This window comes from Lepidochelys kempii, chromosome 18 (assembly GCF_965140265.1).
Source record: "Lepidochelys kempii isolate rLepKem1 chromosome 18, rLepKem1.hap2, whole genome shotgun sequence".
Taxonomy (NCBI): Eukaryota; Metazoa; Chordata; order Testudines; family Cheloniidae; genus Lepidochelys; species Lepidochelys kempii.
The window spans coordinates 4,717,495-4,740,532 of record NC_133273.1 but is presented as its reverse complement, the minus strand read 5'-3'; the positions used below and the strand labels follow the sequence as shown (position 1 = coordinate 4,740,532).

The window sequence follows — 23,038 nt, the reverse complement described above, 5'->3', positions numbered from 1 at the left end:
TAGTGGTCTGGACTCTACTCAGTAGGGAAACCCTGCAAAGCATCAGTTTGATGTGTTTCACAACAAATCTTGAGTTGCCAAGAGGCTGCTGCCTTTTGTACAAAATGGAGCTTTTTCCAATGCTTAGGACTTAATTCCTTAACAGAAGCAGTAACTGAGCCTGGAGATAGCTAGAGAGAGCCACCTGGAGTAAATTCACAACAAATTCAGAAAGCACTCAAGTGTGCCATACTATTATGCCGAAATTGTCTTACAAGCCCTGCTCTAGCCCACCGCTGCATATACACAGGGCCCTGTTCCATCGTCACTCTTACCACTACACATCTTTGCAAAAAATGACCAAGACACAAAGCTGGAAGGTACAGTGAATTTGGAGCCAACTCCCTGCAACTAAGCAAGGATCAGAAGTAACTTAGGTTTAGAGAGTAACTCCACAGCCCAGCTGCTAAAAGCCTCTCTCCCCTTTAACTGCAATTGTGTTCCAGACCCAGAGTTAGTTGGGACACTGCCTTCTAAAGCTGTAGGGAAAAATCTCTATAAATAATAAGCCTACGAGAGAAATCAACAGCAGGAAGATCATATGAGCATTGCTCCGGGTACCTGCAACCAAAAAAAGGTTGGCCTATTGCTCAGTAGGACCACTCTAACCAGGTAAAGATACCCCATTTTCAGAATAAAAAGCTTTGGATACAGGTGCTATTCTACCACAAGGATGGAGTTAGTACAAGTAAACCTGTTAGGCAATTTCTTCCCTAAGTGGCTTGGTTTTACTAGCTAGAAGATACATGGCCCATCAAGCACTTTTCTGTTGCTTGGCCTCCTCTTCAAAAGATTACAACTCCCACTACTTTGGAACACCATGCTGAGGGATGTGCAGCATGATACTTCTCTGGTGCCATATCAATTTTGCAGAATCGGAGCTTTCATTAAACCAAAAATTCTGCTTCTAGTCCTAATACTTAAGTTAAAGGTTTTCCTTTGCAACGACCAAATTGCCTGCTAGAGATCCTTTCCACCCACAGAAGTTTCCAAAATTTTTCCACCATTTCTCAACACAGTTCAGCTCTGCTGATATTAGCACTAAGGGGAAATGCAGACAGGCTACCTGGCTAATGTAGGCTCGCACTGTGATGTAACCTTGCTCAGAGCAGGTCTAGTTGACATGGATAAAAACGATCGGTGGCCCATCTACATTTGAGCATCTGATATTGCTACAGTGGGGAAAGCTGAACTAGTATTGGCACCAGATTTTTAGAGTTAACCTAGACAGAAAAAATACTTTTGAGAAGTGGGAACTGTTCACAGCACTAGAGTACTGATTAAAAGCTATAGTATAGCATCTGCAGCATTGGTATAGCCATGCTAGTCCCAGAACATGAGAAAGACAAGATAGGTGAGGGAGCAATATTAATTGGAACAGCTTCTGGTAGTAGAAGGTACAAGTTTTTGAGCTACATAGAGCCCGCTTCAGGTCTGGGGAAGGAAATCAGATTTTCTAGTAACTAAAGTTGGTCCAATAAAATAATGTTACCTCACCTACCTTGTCTCTTATTATAGTGTTGAAATATAATCTGTTCACTGGCAAGATCTTTCTGCTAAGAAACACTGGAAGTGTGGCAGGGAATAGAATTTCTTTCCACACCTCAGCTCCAGCCCCTAGCCATCTGATATTACTACTATATTAGAGGTTTCAGAGTAGCAGCCGTGTTAGTCTGTATTCACAAAAAGAAAAGGAGTACTTGTGGCACCTTACAGACTAACCAATTTATTTGAGCATAAGCTTTCGTGAGCTACAGCTCACTTCATCGGAAGTGAGCTGTAGCTCACGAAAGCTTAGCTCAAATAAATTGGTTAGTCTGTAAGGTGCCACAAGTACTCCTTTTCTTTTTACTAAATTAGAGTAAATTACCTTATCCATGTAGCCTCTTTGAAACAGACAACTACTTTATATGAAACCAGGACTCTGCTCTTAACTATGTTTGTTAAGCAGACTAAAGTTCTTGGGGATGCTCTAATCCACCTCTTGTGAGCATACTTTCCAACCTCTGAGTGCATTCTCTTTTCTGAATGTACAGATAATAGGAGAATCAGCATAAAGTCACAGGTTCTCAACTGTGGAATGCTGTGGCCTGAAGTCAGACACAGGTACAATCTGTGACCAGGACACCAGCAGGCAAATTCAAGGCCACTGAGATACATTACTACAGACTACTGTCTTGAATAACAGAGTGCTGGTAGTGTTTTAATAAAATGCTCCCACAAAATTACTCCCGCCACTTTACCCAATGACAAACTCCTCATATAGGAGGATACTTGTTGTCAAAAGAAGAAGGGGTTGGGGGATCTAGCCATTTGTTCTCCTATTTAAAGTCTAAGCAAAGGAAGCAAAATGATGTAGTAAACATGCTTCTATTAAGCTCCCCTACTACCACTTTGAGCCTGACAAATAGAGTCCACAGATTACTACACTACTTTCAACTTGTATAAAGACTTTTTGGGTGTTGGTGCCAGCTGCTGGGGGTAGCCTTGTAGATTTTTAGGACAGATGGGTTCCAAAAGAGAAAACTGATTACATTTAAGGAAAACCTTTTTTCCCCCTTCCTCTAGCAGAGGCCCTCTGCACAAGGTTTGTAAGCTAGTTTTGCAATTTAGATAATTCATCCTACCCAGGAACTAAGTCAAGACAGTCCCTTGAAAACCCAAAAGTTTCTCCATGAATCAAATACCATCAGCATTCTCTTCCAGAGAGAAGTTAGGCACTCAGCCAAGTCTGAACTGCAGGCCTTCTTCCTAGCTAAGTTGCTGGGGTTAGGTAGAAGACTGGCATATCCCTTTTTGAGAGGGAGATGGTACATGAGACATTACTGGTCTTGAATGAGACCAACCAGCCAACTAGCTGCATACACAGCTCCTCCATGAGGATGTACACAGGTGAAAAATGAGATGCTTATGAGCCAGAGCAACAGCTTTATAGAGTAAAACAGCTACTTCAGGAAGAACAATGGAAATTGATGTGTCTCCTCCATTTCAGGCTGTTTCAGTAACTCACTTTAGTACAGTGGTCCCCACACTGTGAGGTGCACTCCCTAGGGGGGTGCGGAGGAACATTCAGTAAGCATGCGGCGTGGCACAAGCCATCACTCACAGGACAGGGAGGAAGTGCCACCCAGCCCTGTTCCGAGCCCAGCCACAGCTGCACTCTGCCCCCAGCCCAGCTCCACCTCTAGCCCCAGCTCCTTCCCTGTCCCCAGCTCTGCCTTCAGCCCAGGCTCCTCTGATGAGGAAGCTTTGGTTGTGCAGACAGAATTCAAGTGGGGAAGGGGAGCACGACAGGAAAAGTTTGGGTACTGCTGCTTTACTGCCTGCCTTTTACCTAAGCAAGCTTTGTGATCTAAATCCAACAATGAAACTGGCATGTTCTGCAGGAGCATGGTCAGCTCTGGAGTCTGAGGAACAGCATGGGAAATACCAGTCTCTGTCTCTGCCATAAGCGGAGTCAGAAGCCTGCAGACCCTAACCTTTATAGGACGTCAAGGCCAGTATTTCAACAGCACTGACAAACTCACCTTGAAGTACAGCCTTCCTACGCAATCAGAAGTTGAACTCTGCAAAAACAGTGCTGAGTGGAAACACCGACAGCAAAGCTCAAAAGTTGGAAGCCACACGGGTTTTAAGTTTGACTACTTAGGTTGTTGTACAATTCTATTCAACTTCTTAAAACAAAAGTAATCTTCGACAAAGCTCTTTGGAAAGTGTTTTAATCATTAATACAAAATAATGCTTCCACACTGCAAGACTTCAGTGATCTCCACAAATTGCTAACAAAACCAAAACGTATGTTTGGAGTGGGGAACATCATAATATTTGGTTTCCTGAGATCTATGCACAAGCAGAAAGCAACATGGAGTTTCAGTAATAGCATTGCATCTCACTCCAGAAAAAGTAATCTGAAGATGTCATCTTTTCATTTATGAAAGATTTTGGAACACGTGAAATATTAAATGGTAAAATCTCAACAGCCCTAAGTTGTAAGCGAACAGTATACATCTCTTTACAGACCCTGATGCTACAGCAGTAATTTTCTGATGTGGAAGGATTACTTTGTGAGCATTACAGCAAGCTTGACAGAAATGAGACCATTAATGGGGGAGGAGAGCAATGGGAAGGGATAAATATTTGGAACTAGGTGTAAAGAATGGAATGAAAGCTACTCACAACTGGAGAGCAGGGCTCAAAGGGGAAAAGTTGGCTGTGTTTGCAAGTCCTTAAAGAACCATAATGAGAGTCTGGGGGAAAAATTACCCTTAGGCGGGCTTGTGAAGATATTTCATGTTTAATACATCTGAAAAGAATGCATATACAAAGAACTTAGACATGAAAAAGCATTGGTTCAACATTAATGAGTCTACAAGAATTAGGAATTTGGGAAGACATAGGATTCCCCATGTATTAAAAAAATTTGAATCTGCAAGCCAAAATATAGTTTTGGTAAAATCCCTATTAACACTGGAGTCTAAAGATCTCATACATGATCCTTATTAGACTGGAACCCATCTTACAGGCTTTAGGGTTACTTACATGCACAATGCAGATAAAGGGGATTCCCTTAACTGGTCCCTATGGTGCCACACCAAACACTAGACAACCCTCCCCTGCAGTTCTTTCCTACTGAAGCAGGTCTATTTTTCCACCCCTCCTAAAAGGAGGCTGAACTGTTCTGTAGGATATGCACCCACTAGCACCACTTCCCCAACTCACCTTAATACATCCCAGGCTCTTTCGAAGCGTCCTAGCAACACCATACTGGCAATTTGTAAGCCTGCCCGTACCAAGCAATTCAGTGATTGAGAGAAGTATGTGGTTTTCTGGGTTTGTTTTTTTCTTGTTAAAAACCAACTATAAGTTGGGTGTGCTTAAAAAGGTGCCATTATTTCTTCACATTTGATGAAAGCCTGTAATGTCAAGTTTGAGGGGAAAAATGACCCATTCCTCACCTCCACCACCAATAAACTAATTTTCTTAAATACAAGTTGATGGTGCATCCACAGAGAAAGGAACAATTCACCTCCCATTTCAAAGGTTTTATAACTTAAAAGGACAGGGTAGGAATTTCTGACCTGCTCAGAGGAAAGTGACAAGGAGAGGTAACAAGGCAACTTTTAGAGAAGGAGCACCAGCTTGGGACATCTTAATTTCAGTCCTCAAAACTGAGTCAGAAACATGCTCATACCCAGGCTGCCTGCTGATTACAGAATATAGCCCCAGAAGGTCAACGAATCAGAGTCTTGCCAGCTTGGGACAAGATTTCAGTAACACAGCCTAGAATTAGTCTGTTACAGAGAAAGTCAACACAAGCATGCCTGGATTTTAAACAAAAATTAGAAACAGTAAACAAAATAAAAAACTAGTAATGATCAGTATTTTCTGATACATAATTACTCAAAATTAACTAGTCTTTAACTGAATTGGGAAGGGCACTGGGAATGAACACTAACATTCTCAACTCACACAGGGAGAGTGTGGGAGTGCAGGGCATTTGTCATTATTGCAAAAACAAATTTTAAAATTTGTATCTTTAGTTTGATTTAAACATTGCTTTTAGTATGACATCAAACATCAGCTTTGCAGAGGGGCTGTGGAGGGACGCTCATAGCAGCACACACCTGCGACTCTTCTTCGGCTCCGGAGGCTCCAGGGCAGCCAATATCGCCTCGTCAAATACATTCTTTAGGCCTTTCTGAAAAGGGGCAAAGAGAGAAAGGGGCGGTCTCATTTTCTGGGTTGTTATAAAAAAACAAAAATAAAACCAAGGCAGAATTAAACCCCAATAATGGTGAATAAAATATTGAGATCTACAATTTCCAGAAAGTCATTTTGCTTAACTTGGCTTTGTCCAAATTGTGTTGCTGTACTGAGTTCTTTAGAAGAGTATTTGATATTCAGAATAGTACAGCAGTCATTTGAAACCATTTTCTGCAGACCAGTGTATTTCATAAGCAGCAAAACAAATACAGAAGTAATTGCCTCAATCAATGGGGGTTTTACGATTAGTTTGCTGGTAACAAATTTCACACTAATGACAAAGCAGAAAGTACTGCATTCAGATGAAACAGCTGGATCTGGAACACAGAATAGTAATGATTCCAGAACACGTTGCAGTGACACCTGTGTTATACAGGAGGCAAGCATGCAAAGATGGATTGCAGTCTGGTATATTTTAATCAAGCTTCTGTTCCCCACACCAAATGTTTAGCAGCAGCCAGGTAGATTTCAGAAGCTGTGCATGGTATCCATAACAGAATTCAAATGAGAGAATTACAAAATGGGTACTATAACATTGTATAAATGTTAAATTGAAGCCAGTGAATGCAAACAGAAAAAAAGCTTCATCAGTCATTTATACAAACTGCAATTTTTAATTCCAAAATTTAAGGTAACTACAATTGAAGTTTTTCCCCTTAAGACAAAAATCAGAAGCATGAAATTAAAAGGCAAACTTTACATGTTACATTAACAAGCTTTAAGAATCAATTATTAAAATGAAGAGGACTACTGGTGTTAGTGAAAGCAAGAATTTAACATCTTTGTAAAGCAGTAGCAGATACATTGATATTTCCTTCCCCCGAGGACTGACAAATACTCCACTACAGCACAGACAGCCAAAGCAATAGCAACAGAAAGTCTCACTGCACAAAGGAGAACCAGAAAACCCTTCACATTACACCATTACTTGCAGGTCACTTTCATGTATGTTTATCATGCAAATACAGTTAACAATAGACTCAGGTAGAAAATGAAGTATGCATTTTTTTCCAGTTGGAGCTCAGGAAGATTAAACATGTCTTTATTCCTTCTTGATGAGGGTTTTTTTTTTTGTTCAGTTTTTAAATGACACACCCAGGCCTTTTCCCCAGTAACCTAAATTGTAAAGTTATCAACATCTGGCAACCCACGCAGCAAAGAGTTAAAGGAGTCCAGTTCATGTTCCACAGTCACAAATGTTTTACTAAGGAACTGTATATGTTGTTTTCAGTCCAAAAGCTAATACAGAGGTTGCTCTAAGATGTTAAGCAGAGACACGGAAGCTTTCAGTCAGGATGGTTTTATTCATTTTTAATCAAGTTTCTACAGTAGTGGGACAGAAGAAGCAGCAGCAAGAGGGGAAGGAGAAAACAGTTTAGAATATACAGCACTTCCTTTTGGGCTGAGTTTCCGGAGGCTCGAGGGCAGCTAGGATAGCCTCATCAAACACATTCTTCAGACCTCTCTACAAGACAGAGGGGAGGAGAAAAAAACAGCAGCCAGGTTAGAGGATTAGAGAAAAACAAGCAGATAAAGAGCATTCAGGATAAGTTGGGCTGAATTCACAGAAGCAGCAAGCAGATTTACTTTGTTGTAACAAAGTAGATCCTGGAGAAAATAATTCACCATTTAGATGATCAGGAGATCAATCAAGACAGAAGTGTACAGAAAGCCAACAATTGGATGAAACACGTACACCCATAAGGACAAAAGGACAAACATAGCAGAGGTTAGTGAGAATACTGGTGTCTTAACAGGTTTCAAAGACTTAACAGAATCATTGCTGCCACCTATCTGAACTATTAGACTGAACATTCCCAATGAGTTTTACATACAAACAAAAGTAGCTTGTCCCATGTGGCTGTGATGGAAGGTCAGGTACATATCTTTCCTATCCATATTAGGTACGTTAGCATTTTAGGTATGTGGAGTTTCAAACTTGTGCTGATTTCCCCACTTACTGCAGAAGCAGTTAGTTTTAAGTGGTACCTTGAAATTACTGGATTGCTATGTGAATTCAGCCCCTGAATAACTGAAGAGTTCCAACACAGACTGCTGGGCATGTTCATGCTGGGATGGAAGCAGGACTTGTGCCTGGTAAACCACTCTTCCAATGTAAGGGCTCAGTCATTTAACATAAGGCAATGCCTTATCAGTGCTATTATTTTGACATTTAGACAGCCAACTATAAAAATGGTATATTCCAGTTAGTCAACTATGTTGTTACTAAAGCAAGTATTATAACCACTCAAATTACAGGGAGACAGAAAAATGACGTTAGAATTGGAATGCTTCTTTGACACTATGGAATCCAACATCAAGCAAGCAGTCAAAAGCTTTAAAGAAGTCTGCAAGGGTTACACATGAGCACAAAGCATGCATTTGAGCTCAGCAGTTCTCAAACTTCATTACACCGCGACCCCCTTCTGACAATGAAATTACTACATGACCATGGGGAGGGAGGGGCAAGGGGAGAGCCCCACCACCCTGGGAGGAGGGGGCCTCCTTGGGCTTCAGCCCTGGGCCCCAGCAAATCTAATGCTGGCCCCATTAAAATGGGGTACTGAACCACCGTTTGAGAACCGCTCATTAGCTCTACAGAAACAAGAATTCTACAATATATTCTCACTGCCATACAATTCTAAGAAGTTACACGTGGGCACCAGAAGAGAAACCTTGCTCAGTTTATACTAACTGGACTTGTTAACTTTACTGTCATGAGTGTGACCTGCAGAAATTCAGAGAAAGAGGTTTACAGGGTAAGAAACAAAGGAAAACAAAAAGGTAAAACTCATTCCTCAGAGACTACCATCTGTGCACAGGGAGGAAGTTCAGTCACCCAAGCTGAAAAGCATTTCTCCCCCACTGATTTGACTGGGAAAAGCACTCAGCTTTGAATACTGGGTTTTAGGAAAAGCTTTAGTGTAGGTTTTTAGATGTGTGTATATGGGAATATATCTAGTTGTGCTTTAGAGCTTGCAGAGGACACAAACTGGTGAAGCAGTAAATAACGAAGAGGACTGGTCACTGACTCAGAGTGATATGGATCACTTCATAAAATGGGCACAAGCAAATTACAAGTGTATGCATCTAGAACAGAGGTGGGCAAACTACGGGCCACATCCGGCCCATGGGACCCTCCCTGCTAGGCCCCTGAGCTCCTGGCCTGGGAGGCTAGTCCCCGGCCTCTCCCCTGCTGTTCCCCCTCCCCCACAGCCTCAGAGCACCACGCCACAGGCACAACGCTCTGGGCAGCCAGGCAGCGCAGTCGTAGAGCCTCTGCCTGACCCGGTGCTCTGGGCAGCGCGGCCGCAGTGCCGCCAGTCACCGGTGCTCCAGGCAGCGCGGTAAGGGGGCAGAGGGGGTTGGATAGAGGGGCAGGGGAGTTGGGGGAGGTGGTCAGGGGGTTGGGGCAGTCAGAGGGCAGGGAACAGGGGGGTTGGATGGGGCAGGAGTCCCAGGGGAGCCATCAGGGGGTGAGGGCGGGTTTGATAGGAGGCGGGGGCAGGGCCACACCTGGCTGTTTGGGGAGACACAGCCTCCCCTAACCAGCCCTCCATACAATTTTGGAAACCCGATGTGGCCCTGAGGCCAAAAAGTTTGCCCGCCCCAATCTAGAAACAAAGACTATAGGCCATACTCACAGGACAGAAGACTATCTTGAGCAGCAGTGACTCTGAAAAAAATGTGGGGGTCTTGTTGGGCTGATTATCCACCATGAGCTCCCAGTGTGACTGTGTCCAAGAGAGCTAATACAACCCTGGGATGCATGAACAGGGGTATCTTGAGTAGGAGTAGAGAGGTTACTTTATCTGTTTTATTTTATTTGGCAATGGTGCGACTACTGGTAGAATATTTTGTCCAGTTCTGGTGCCCACAGTCCAAGAAAGATGTTGATAAAGAAGGTGCAGAGAAGAGTCACAAAAATGAATAAAGGGTTAGAAAATATGCTTTACTATGATAGACTCAAGGAGGTCAATCTAGTTAGCTTAACAAAGAGAAGGTTAAGGGTGACTTGATTGTCTGTAAGTACCTACCTGAGGAACAAATATGTAATAATGGGCTCTTCAATTTAGCAGAGAAAGACCTTAGAATCCATTAAAGAAGACAGTCGCCTTTTGGGGGAAAAAATCACCTCTAGCTGAAAATGTTTAAGCCTATTATTGTTACAGGTAACACCTAAGATTGTTACAACTGAAAGATAACTGGAAAAAAAGAGTGTTTCTCCTCTATGCTTCATACATGTGTCAAATTTTGTGTAAAATCGTTTTCATTTCTTATAGAAAGGACGAGTTTCTCCTTTTGTTTCTGTGGATCTTTCAAAAGCACCAACCAGAGGAGAGAGAAAAAAAATTAAAAGGAAAGTGACTAACGTCACCAGGGCAGATACGCAACTACTTTGAAAACAGATTTCAAATCAAGGGGGTCTTTGACATGGAGAAAAAAGGTAGTCCATTAAGAGCCTTGCTTGAAATCCTTCTTCAAAACATGACTGAGACTGAATATGGATGTGTCAGAATGGTCAGTTAACATGCTGAATGCTGAAGTCGGACTTAGCAGGGAAAGAGGAAGACAACCAGTTTAAAAAAACAAAAACAAAAAAAAAACTTTTCAAACCTCTCCATGGTCTAGGGTAAATAGAGCCTTTCAGTGCTCAATGAATCTAGAACAATTTAAAGATTAGGCTGTAAAAGTGATATACTGAGGAGACAACAGACCAAAAGCAGGTTAAGTAGCCTCTTCATAGTCACGAACACCTACTTTTTAAGGCACATTTTAAAGAAAAAATGATAGGTTTTTTCAGCAACATGTAACTAGTATCCAAGCAGCTCACAACCCTCTTATGACGTAGGGAAGTATTACACACTTTTTACAGATGGATTGAGCTGCTGATTTACCAAAGGAAGTCTATTAGCAGAGCTAGGAACAGTCTTAACCACAAGATTACCCTTCCTCTCAAATCAGGAGAGACACCCATAAATTAACCCTGGGCCTCCTATGTGAAACTGTCACTGAATCTCCAGTGCTGTACAACAGACTCATCCAGCCAACACAAGGTGTGTACCAGATAGGTGCACATTTATCTTCACATCAAAGTCCCAGAACTTATCTGCCTATGATTCACTATTACTTTGATGGAAACACTGGAGCTTGAAATTTATTTTTCCCCTCAAAAGACTAAATCCCATCCATCAAGCATTGTCTCTGTCTGCCACATGGAAGCAACTCCACCAGGTTTCCCAATCAGCTGTCTGTCACTAGCCATGACACTGCCAGCAGTGGAGAAGCACTTTACATATAGAATCCATTGAAAAGGGAAACCAACAAGGACTATACAATTCTAGTCCATTTCCCTGATGCTAGATTTGATGAGTTTCCTTAGAAGGAAGGAAAGACTAATCCTACCCAGGGAAAGTCAGGTTCCTTTTACATTTAGCTCACATACAATAGATCAGCAGGTGGAAGCTAACTAGGAACTTTAGCTTCCCTCTGTAGGCTTCCGGGTATGTAAATTTTTGTTCAGTGGCTGGGGCTGATTTAGTTAAAGAAAAAAATAGAACAAAAAAATAAAGATACAGTAGCAAATTAAAAAGAATAGGGAAGAGATGGGGCTGAGCAAATTAAAAAGAACAGGGAATTAAAAAGATAGAGAAGAGAAGAAAAAATTGGTGGACCTACAATTTTTTCCATTAAGAATTACTGGGCAAGTTTAGAGATGCACAACAAAAGTATATTTGGGTCATACAAAAGACCACAAGTAAACAGTTTGTTTACTCCAGCTAACCACCAACAGTAATTTTGGTGAACAAGGTATTAGTACTCAAGGGATTAGTTACATTTAAGAGCTATTTATCCATCCCCTTTTCCCAAAGCCCTGGGAAAAACCAGTAACTACTCTATTTAATATTAAAGGAGTAGACAGTAGAACAGCAGCAATCTATGGACACAAGAGGTGAGGCATGAAAGGCATCTTTACCCATTGATGGGAATGTCACAACACAATACCACCATCTCGCTCTTATATAGCACTTCTCATCCATGGATCTTTACAAGAGGTCAATCACATTATCCTTATTTTAATGATGGGGGAAAAAATGACTTGCCCACCATCACCCAGCAGGCCACTAACAGAGCCAGGAACAGAACTCAGCTCTTCCAGGCCAGTGTTTTATTCATTAGCCAACACTGCTTTATACTGGTCACGAATTTTAAACCTCATATTGGATAGCAGTAAAATTACCAATGGATCCAATGTGCATGCATTTGGGACTCCTAAGTAAAGACCTGCTTGCTTTCATCTTCAGACATCATCAAGATGTGCATTAGTAGAATTTTGGAAGAGGATGGAGCCCCTGAGGAAAAAAGCTTCCAGATGGTCTGAGACAAAACGTGAGAGTTTCTTACAAATTGAACTACCATTTCTAGAATATATGGAAAGCAAGAAACAGAGCCCCAGGAAATACGGAAATTTCTCCTCCTGCAAAATTTTGAGCATGTAGTTTCTATTTCAATATCTGGAAGTAACAACTGATGGATGTTGAATTTCTGATACTGAATGAGTTCTTATCCAACTGTCAGTGCTGCATGTAATTTAAAACAATGATCTTATCTTGCATTTTCTCAAAGCGTGCAAAAGGTAAGTAAAAGAACTGAAGTCCATGCCATGGATTACTGGGGCAGTTGCCTCTAATTTCACTGCCATGGGTAAGAAAATAATCCCTGGACACACTGTTCAGCAAGAATGCACCAGAACCTGGTTAGCAGCATGCATACAGTTGTAAACAGGGTGGAATGATTTAAATCACAGATTTAAATCAATTTAAAAATCAGCAAGCAGAAAACCTTGATTTAAATCTTTTTGGGAAACAGTGACTCTGGGGGTGTGTGGTGAATGATCAGCTGAACATGGAACTGCCAATGTGACACTGTGGCCAAGAGCCAAAGTGACCCTGGGATGCATAAAAGGGGAATCTTGAGGAGGAGCACAGAGATTATTTTACCTCTGTATTTGACACTGGAGAAGCCACTGCTGGAATACAGTGCCCAGTTTTGGTACCTACAATTCAATGAGGATGTTGATAAATTGGAGAGAGTTCAGACAAGTGCCACGAAAATGATTAAAGGATTAGAAAACATACCTGACAGTGACTGAGCTCCGAGTCTATCTACTTAGCTTAAACAAAGAGAAGGTTAAGGGGTGCCTTGCTTACAGTCTGTAAGCACCTAAACAGGGAACAAATGTTTAATAATGGGCTCTTCAATCTAGCAGAAAAAGGTATAACATGATCCAAAGGCTGGAAGTTGAAGCTAGACAATTACAGCATAATTTTTTCCAATGGGGGTAATTAAAAACATTGGAACAATTTACAGATGGTCAAGGTGGATTCTCCATCACTGAATTTTTAAATAAAGGTTGGTTGTTTTCCTCAAAGATCTGCTCTAGGAATTATTTTGGGGGTGTTTATGACTTGCATTATACAGGAGGTCAGATCAGATGATCATAATTGTTCTCTTCTGGCCTTGAAATCTGTGAACAACAAATTTGGGGTTAAGGCAAGATTCACAGAATACAGGAAACTGAGGTAAGGCTTCATACTCCAGATACTGGGCCAAGACAATACATGGAACGGAGAAAAGCATGACATTTTGTATCTCATATCTTTCCCCACGCATGTAAGGCAGGGACATAAGACGCCAACTCAATTTTCAGCTTTCTGTGGATTCAAGTCAGATTAGTAATATTTTAACATAATTATGTGATTAAGAGCAAGCGTGCCAAGATTTTAAATTACTAGGGTCTATGTAATTAAAGAAGCTGACCTACTCTCTAGGACCTCCACAGGATTTCCAATTTCATTGGCCTTAAATCACCACTGGCTTTAGAGTTTTTTTGTTTTTTTTTTTAAATAAAAAAACTGCTGCCACTGTTTATCTCCATTTCTGTGGATGGGGGTAATGTCTTAGAGTTGCCATTTCATTGTTAGTTGGTGACACATTAGACTTCTGGTGGGAGGCAGGCAAACAGCTCACCATAGGCTGCACAGGAAGGGAAAGACTTTCAAGACTGCTACAAGGTTATTAGCGTGGTGGGGAGGGGGAGGGAGAGCCGCAGCGGGGGGGGCGGGGGGGGGGGCGTGTGTTAATTTAACCTTCTTTAAAGGGAAGAAAACTGACCTTGGCAAAAAGTCTCTGCTTTCCCCAGTGATAAACTTAATCTTGTGTCCTAACCCACAAACAATCCAGATCACAGCTTCCTATTTAAATGTGCTCTTTAAATAATTAACACTACACTGCAGTTCCTCCAACACAGAACAAACCCCGGCATGAGATCCCTCTTCTAACCACAAAATCTCCATCTCCCTCTAGTTGGACTGCTTACTCTCCATGCTAGGATTTTCTTTGTGTCACTTCTAATCCCTCATTCCTCAGAAACTTCCTTTCTGCTCAGCCATTTTGCATCCATATCAGCAGAAAGAGCACTCTCACCTTTTAACATGCCCTATTTAGCTGTACTCCACAGCTGTGAAGGAGGGGAAAAAATGAGTAGTGAACACAACTGTGAGAGATGTTTAGTGGACGATTCTCACCTGTGTAAGTGCAGAACACTCCACATATTTGACAGCCTTCAGGTCCCGGGCCAGTTTTTCAGCAGTCTCTGGAGTTATGGGCTTCTGCTTGTTCTTAGCAAGTTTCTCAATTGTTGAGGGGTCATCTCTGAGATCAATTTGGGTCCCAACAAGCAGGAAAGGGGTTTTTGGACAATGGTGAGTAATTTCAGGTACCCACTAAAGGGGACAAAGAACGTATTGTTACTATTCAAGTTCCTGAGGCAATTTCAAATGACACTGCCTAAAGCATTGCTACAGCTCCAGTTTTGGGTAGAAAGATATGACAAACCTTTTCTTTCACATTTTCAAATGAAGAAGGAGAGACCACTGAAAAACAAACCAGAAACACATCTGTCTGTGGATAGCTGAGGGGTCGCAATCTGTCATAATCTTCCTGTCCTAGAAAAAAAGAAAAACAGCAGCATTAAAAGGGGAGCCTTCAGAAGTCTCTCCTAGAGAAGGATTCTTTTAGTCAAATTACAAATGTTTATAGGATGTATTGGTGAAGAGTTGCATATCCAATTTGTATTCCAATAAAAAGACATTTTGCTTAACCTTAACCATAAGAGAATACCACTGGCCACTCCCTCATAATGGGGCAGAAATCTAGTTATGTCAAATATGTTACAAGGCAAGCAAAATCAACAATTTATAGAAAGCATGGTCTTCACATCCAGTTCAACACAGCACATCACCACCACACTCAAAAGGAAATACCCCATCAAAACTACCTTAACTATGCCCTTGGAGTGATGCAAGCACAACATTTACAAAAAAGAATCAGAGAATCCCCATATATAACTAAGTTTCAAATCATAAGTATTTCAAACTCTAGAATTCTTTACTCTTGGTTGTACAGTTCTGCAAATTCTAGCTACAGCAGAGTCCACATACAAAGTTGCTTAAATTTGATAACAGCATGCTATGCTGGGAGTCATCTTTGTTCATTAAAAAGTCTTGTGCCACTAACGCACATTGTTCCCATGTAAAAAGCCTAAGCAAAAAATGAAGTTACAGAAATGATACAAAAAATGAAGTCAGAGTGGTGAGAAAATGTTTTAATATCAGATGCAGATCACAGAATAAAGGCCTTATCAATTAAAGATAAAAGTGAAGCAGAGATGGAGACTATTTGATAATAGTGTTGTTACAGAAACTACAGATTTAAAGGGGAGTAGTTAGGATTATGAAGGATCAAAATCATATGATAGCACCACCTTAAATGCCTTAAGAAGGCCCAAGAAGGGCCTGGATGATGATGTGATCTAAAGGGATGCCACAAGGTTCACTTCTTCAAGGCTATGAGATGGTTCCTCCCTCTTTGCAGGGCACAGTTAGATTTTGCCTAACTCAATAGTTTGGTACTTAAGATTAAGTGATCAACATCTCTGCCTTTTCTTTTTAGAAAGACAAGGTGGGTGAGAGAAGATTTTTTTATTGGACCAACTTCTGTTGGTGAGAGACAGGTTTCCAAGCTACAGAGAGCTCTTCCTCAGGACTGGGAAAGGTGCTAAGAGTATCACAGCTAAATAGAATATATTCCATCTGTTCAACCTTGCGACTACCTACGCTAAACTAAGGAAACATTTAAGGTGAGATGGCCCGTTAACACCCCTTTAGTCATAGGACAAAAAGAGAGGTTTAATGGGTTACAGATTGTTGTAATAAACCATAAATCCAGAGTCTTTATTAAAATTATTACTTTTAGTGTCTAGCAAAGTTACAAATTTAAGCTCCTAGGCTAGTCTTTTGAAAGCGTTGTGCAGATTTAAAGAAGGATTTTAAGAAACAGTCAAGTGTGGAAAGGTACTGGATTCACAGATTGAGAGAGCAAAGTCACCTGTTTATCTCTAGATAGCTGCAGCACAGACAAGCAGCAACGAATGCATCCTCAGCAAATCAGTTCTAACACGGAACTTCCTCTAGTGGCAAAAAAAAAGTGGTCTCCAAGGCCCATTCAATATTGAATTACTGATATTTAACAAGGACATCAGTTATACTGGGTTTTGTAACATGGACAAATAACGACTGCTGTTTGATGTTAACTATTTTCTGTACAATTGACCTAGCTTAGAGTTGAGCTGGTAAACAGCTCCAGTCTCTCTCATTAACATCCAGTCAAAGACTTGCTCTACAATTGTAAAATATTTATAGCACTAATGGCATCAACAAACTTTTCCTATAAACTGATCTAAATAAGAGAAGTCCTCATTTCCTTTCAGTGTTTCTAGTAATACAGAAACTTAACTGAAAAGGTCATTAATGTCCCCACTATTTGAATCTGAATCATTGTGTATTTTTGGAACTACTTCTCATTGCTCCCATCTATGCTGTTTGTGCTACATAGTTAAGGATCAATCAACAAATCTACTACATACTGTGCTGAAACTGTAGGTTCACGAAGAACAGAACTGGAAAGAGTCAGTTTGGCTTTGTTACATGGCAGCTTTCCCCTGGTTCTGAGTGTTTTGTTCCTATTTAGTCTATCTAAAAGACAGACAATGAGCAATCTCTTTGGGACAAGCACGGTCTTGGATAGCATCAAGTATCTTCACACTCATTCACCTCATAGTGACATAAAAATGCCGCTACTGGGTCAGACTAATGACCCATCTAGCTCAGTATCCTGTCTTCCAACAGTGTCCAATGCCAGGCGCTTCAGAACAAAACAGGCCATTGAGTGATCCATCCCCTGCTGTCCACTCCCAGCTTCTGACAATCAGAGGCTTGGGACACTCAGAGCATGGGTTTGCATCCTTAACCATCTTGGCTAATAGCCATTGATGGACCTATTCTTTTTTGAACCCAGTTAACACTTTTGGCCTCCACATGTATTTCACTTTCCATTTTGTTAACCAGTCACCCAGTTTAGTGAGATCACTTTGTAACTCTTCACTGTCTGATTTGGACTTATCTTGAGTAATTTTGTATCATCTGCAAATTTTGCCACTTCAATGTTGATCCCTTTTTCCAGATCAAGAATTCTTTAGGCATTGGAATAGGGGCTAACAAAAGTTTTAAACAGTTTGAAAGTTGAACAAGAAGGGGATGGAATTTTTAGTCACTCTTGTATATAATAGCACTGATTGTCCAGTCACTCTAGAGCATTTCAGTGTAGACTTTACACTAGAAACTGAGGCTAAAACAAAAAACAAAACATTTTAAAATATAAAAGCTTTCTAGCCTTTATCCTCCATCAAAAAAACAGCCAAAACTGACCGACATCCAAATTTATTTATTTGAAGGTCACCTTTAATGAATAATAATTCAAACATTGGGCATGTTATCCTGCCTATTTTGCTTCATGACAGATAAAGCCTGCATGACAGGTTGATGCCTAAACAGCAGCAAATTTTTGACTTTACAAATTCAGGTTTTATCTAGGCCAGAAGACAGGCTACTGAAAAAATTAGTAAAATTACTGTACCACATGGACTTGAGAATGAAAGTTATGCAACAAATAGGAAGGAATTTTAGTAAGGATTTTTAAGAACTTTTAACAACTCTTATTTAACTTCAATGGCTAGCATTTTGAAAAGAACCTACAGTTCAAGATTCAACACTCCCAGCTGTCTAATAAAGGTTTTTGTTCAAATATCTTCCAGTCATCTCAGAGTTTACCTAGACCAAGATGAGTTTTGTTTTTTAAAGGTGACAGTGAACATTTTAGAACTCTAATGTAGATAGGACTTTAAAAATATATTAAATTAAAAACTTTAAATATACACCATTTATCCTAGTTTATGCAAGCCCCACCAGAGATCCTCCAGAAAAACCAGAGAAGAATGAATTGACATCTCTGGGGTGTTTTAAGATTTAAAAAAGGCAGAAAGAGAGAGTATAAAAGCCCATCAGGCTCTTTAGTTTGCATAAGATAAAGAAGGAAAAAGCTCAATTTAAAAAAAAAGTGTGTGTATACACACACATATACACACACACACCCCTATCAAGTCACCTTTAAAAAATTGGAAAATTGTTATTAACTGATAAGTCTGCCATGATGGCTGGCAAGATAGACTGTTGCATACTAGTATAGTTTTTTTCTTCAAGGAACTGATTGTGCATAACTAATACCTAAAATGTACCAAATGTTACGAGTTAGTATAAATACAGAAAAGTTAACATTCTCACCTGCAGTATCAAACAATCCTAGGGTATATGGCTCCCCACCAATCATCACTGTTACAGCATAGTTATCAAAAACCTGGAGGGGGGAAAATGGGGGGGAGAAGCAAGAAACAAGTTTTGAATAAAAACAAGCCATTTTGTCCAATATGGGTTCTCCTACTCCCCTTTCAGATTCTCTCAGTTTGCTGCTCCAGAAATATTTAATTTTAAAACAGCATATCAACATGATTTTTCAAACTATGCTTTACGTAATGGTCCCAGAGAAACGAATAATTAAGTTGTCATAAAACAGTATGTCAATCTAACCTTTCATTTAAAAAAGTTAAGCCCATATAGATCAAAGAAATCCTTCCAACATGATTGGAGTATAAATTTTTAAAGGGAAATCTACTTGAGCATGCAAACCTGAAACAGTATCTCAATGGAGTGAGAACTCTGGAACACAATTTAAAATATCAATATTAACCATTTCACTTGCGATCATTTTAGCAGAATTAAGTTCATGAGTTCCTCCATTACTGCTGGATGTAGTAACAGATATCAGGGCACGAGTGCAACTGGGCAGCTAGTAGCTGACAAAGGAAGTGGGGCATTCAAAGCACTCCACTTCCAAAGAGTCACTGCTGCCCAAAATGGCAGGGAAATATACACCTTTCTTAATACCAGAAGCTCCAGTACCCACCCACCCTGCCCCTACACACGCCCATCCTTCCCTACCTTTCTGGGGACCAAAATATTTAATTACCCTATTCAGCTGCCAAAAATACCCATCTCCCCCAAGTCTACAACGTAGTTGCATATTTTCAACTATGAGCTTTGTGACAGTGAAATTCTAAAATTTGGGGAAAGCATAAACTAAGCTATGTCTATTAAGGGTTTGTGCCACATGACAAGGGACTTAATCATTTCTGGCCTCTGGAAAACTATTATTGCCCTGTGAACCTTTGTTCTCATGTTTATCTAATTTCATCCTTGTTGATCCCCCAACACTGACTAGCATTGCTGCAACCACAACCAGTCTCCTCAGCTGCAGAAGATGTATAGTTTGAACTTTCTTTTCTTGACCACCAGCCCTATGTTAAGAGATTCCTAGCGATATTCCCATCCCCCCAAGATGGTGCCTATCATAGGAGACATCCTGCTAAAGGTCTGAACTGCATGTGAATGCCCCACTTCCTTTGTCAGCAACTATCTGCCCAATTGCACTCCTGCCGTGATATCTGTTATTACATCCTTTCAAAAGGTTGGGAAATCTACCATTGAAAGAAAGGTATCTGATTTGAAGATATTTGAACCAGGTTCCCGATGAAGGAATGTTTCTTGGGCTACTGTGTGAACAAAAGACACTATTATAGCCACCACATTTTCGAAAAGGCCCAGGAAATTATAAGCAGCACCTTCATTCCCACAAAGGGGAAGTGGCCCCAGTTTTGGCTTTCTTCTATAGTCTGATTTTTATCTATGGTGAAATGGAGTTTCTGTAATCTGAAGTGTTGGCAGATTCCTTCTTTGGGGTCAAGTACTATTCCCAGGTGAATTATGGTATGTGTAGGCATTGGGTGGTCAACAATTAAGCAGCATGCCACTGAGTATCCTCACAGTGAACTTCATAATTGTTTGTATGCTCTATAGTTGAAATACCTGATAAGTAGATCAACCAGACGTGGACAGATGAATATTCCCTGTACTCACGTTGCTGGTCATCATGGTGAATATTATGCACGTTGTCATAAGGCCCAGTGGGTAACACTTTCTACTGGATATCTCAGTAGAAGAGAAATCTGTAACCACTTCAAGAATAAACTTTGGGTATGGTTTAACACTTTGTCCTTTCACACCAGAATTATAGGGTAGGTCAATTATCAGGGCTTGAAGTTCACCAAACCTTCTCACAGAAGTGATGGCTATTAAGAATGCTGCCTTGGATGACAGGCAGGAAAGAGCATTTTCCTAGTGGTTCCATCAGTTTTGTTAGCACTGAGTTTAAAAGTTCCAAAAAGAGGGATGACAGGTTCTTCTGCAATAGGAAAGCGTTTGAGACGTTTCAGGCATCAAAGTGATGGGATGAAAGAATGCTAACTCCATGTGCTGGAGCATGAGAACCTGATATGGCAGCCAGATTGATTTTGAAGGATGATAGGGGTACTGCAGCTGAATTAGTGACTTGTCCATGTTGAAAATTTCTTTCATGTGTTAGTGTAACTTTATTTTAGGTGGAATTCCTAGATTGTTGCAAGACTGCTTGAAATTGAAAAGAGTAAGCTAGCTCTGTGGAAGCCGGCTTCCTATGATACATGCTATCAAGTCTGGAAACTCCAAATTGGGATGGAGAATTTGATCATACCTCTGGAGTATAGGAGATCCTAAAACAGAAGAAGTTGATTAAATGTAAGCTCGTTGGGGCATGGATTGTCTTTGTTTGTACAGTGCTTAGCAATGGAGTCCTTGCCTCTAGTCCAAGAGTGGGGAATCGTTTTTGTATCGGGGCCATTGACCCAACAAAAATAAATAAAATAATAAAAAATAAAATAAAGATGGTGGGTCACACATGTTCAACTTACTTACCCGGCGGGAGGGGGGGGGGATAGGAGGGAGGTGGAAGTAGAGGCTTGGAGCTTCCCCCCCGCCACCCACAGTGGGGCGAGCTGGCGCTCATGGCTCCAGCCCTATAGGGGGACACCGAGACTCAGGGCTCCCCCCCCCCCCCGGTGGTGGGGCAAGCTGGCGCTCACAGTTCCAGCCCCACAGAGAAGAGGCCAAAAGTCTCAGTGCCCCCAACCCCACGGGCTGGAGCATCAGTGCCCACCTGCGGGGCTGGAACTGCGAGTGCCGGCTGCCCTGAGCCTCCATGTCACCCCGCTAGGTGAGTTGAACATGTGTGGCCCGCAGGCCAGATGAAAATGAACAAGGGGCCAGATCCGGCCCGCGGGCCACAGGTTCCCCACCCCTGCTCTAGGCATTAGCACAATACAAATAAAGGCATTAACAATTACCAGCACAGTTCCCGTGACTGCTCTACAAGGTTGGTCTGTCAGTGGTGCCTTAGCCATCCTGAAGCCATGGAGACACTTGTTCTGTGTCAACATAACTTTTGAACAACCACAGGAGTGAGATGAGTTAGTAGGGGCGTTAGAGGAGGAAGTACCAGAGGAAGGTATTCACCGGCAATATTTTCCCTGAACAGAAGAAAGTATAACTTTGAATTTGCTATGGAAGCAAAGGGCTCTGCTTGACAATCCCTACCCGAAACAATCTCTGATTATTTCACACACCACTCATGCTTGCTTTGAATCTTTTCTGTCAAGTGCAATCCAACCACTAGGTGCATGTGATGGTCAAGATACCAGTGGGAAAAAATCAGGGCTTCTTTGCAGAGTATTTGGGAAAGACTTCTCTCGTGCTTGTTCTGAACGTTCACTGCCCTTGTGCTTCTGTCAGCATCTGAACAATTGGACCTTGAAGAGATGGCAGAAGTGACTTTAGGGCTGTCAAGGTTCCTTCCGCACTCTGAACTCTAGGGTACAGATGTGGGGACCTGCATGAAAGACCCCCTAAGCTTATTCTTACCCCCTTAGGTTAAAACCTTCCCCAAGGTACAAACTTTGCCTTGTCCTTGAACTGTATGCTGCCACCACCAAGCGTGTTAAACAAAGAACAGGGAAAGAGCCCACTTGGAGACGTCTTCCCCCAAAATATCCCCCCCAAGCCCTACACCCCCTTTCCTGGGGAAGGCTTGATAAAAATCCTCACCAATTTGTACAGGTGAACACAGACCCAAACCCTTGGATCTTAAGAACAATCAGGTTCTTAAAAGAATTTTAATTAAAGAAAAGGTAAAAGAATCACCTCTGTAAAATCAGGATGGTAAAAACCCTACAGGGTAATCAGATTCAAAACATAGAGAATCCCTCTAGGCAAAACCTTAAGTTACAAAAAGACACAAAAACAGGAATATACATTCCACCCGGCACAGCTCATTTTACCATCCATTAAACAAAAGGAAATCTAACGCATTTCTAGCTAGCTTACTTACTAACTTAACAGGAGTTATAAGTCTGCATTCCTGATCTGTTCCCAGCAAAAGCATCACATAGATCCTTCATTCCCCCCCCCCTCCAGATTTGAAAGTATCTTGTCTCCTCATTGGTAATTTAGGTGCCAGCGAGGTTATCTTAGCTTCTTAACCCTTTACGGGTGAAAGGGTTTTGCCTCTGGCCAGGAGGGATTTTATAGCACTGTATACAGATAGGTGGTTACCCTTCCCTTTATTTTTATGACAAGGACCCAAACAAATACCTCTGCATTCCGGCGCATTTATGTGACCATGGACTTCTTGTTTGTGTAAATGGGCTCCTAGCCCAGTTTGGAAGTATCTGTGGTGATAACTGCTAAGGAAGCTAGTGGGCTGAAGGAAACTTTCATTACATTGTCCCTGGGCACCCACCATCTGAGCAGTTTTAGGATATGAAGAATTGGTGGAGAGAGTGTCTAAAGTGTCC

At 41.3% G+C, this 23,038-nt stretch overlaps 1 protein-coding gene across 4 annotated transcripts in view; it reads right to left on the bottom strand.

Moving 5' to 3' along the window:
* Positions 1-3,742: 3,742 nt before the first annotated feature.
* CDC42 (cell division cycle 42) overlaps positions 3,743-23,038 on the bottom strand; it is a 50,301-nt gene continuing 31,005 nt past the window's right edge. For 2 of the 4 annotated variants that reach the window (XM_073316920.1, XM_073316922.1), the window contains exons 3-6: positions 18,543-18,615; positions 14,701-14,810; positions 14,391-14,588; positions 3,743-5,737 (exon numbers count right to left, since the gene is read on the bottom strand). In XM_073316920.1, the coding sequence (XP_073173021.1) occupies positions 5,648-5,737; positions 14,391-14,588; positions 14,701-14,810; positions 18,543-18,615 (471 nt within the window). In that variant the 3' untranslated portion in view covers positions 3,743-5,647. Of the gene's footprint in view, positions 5,738-6,861; positions 7,268-12,671; positions 13,331-14,390; positions 14,589-14,700; positions 14,811-18,542; positions 18,616-23,038 lie in introns of those variants that run through there. The other 2 variants (XM_073316921.1, XM_073316923.1) reach the window with 2 other exon arrangements.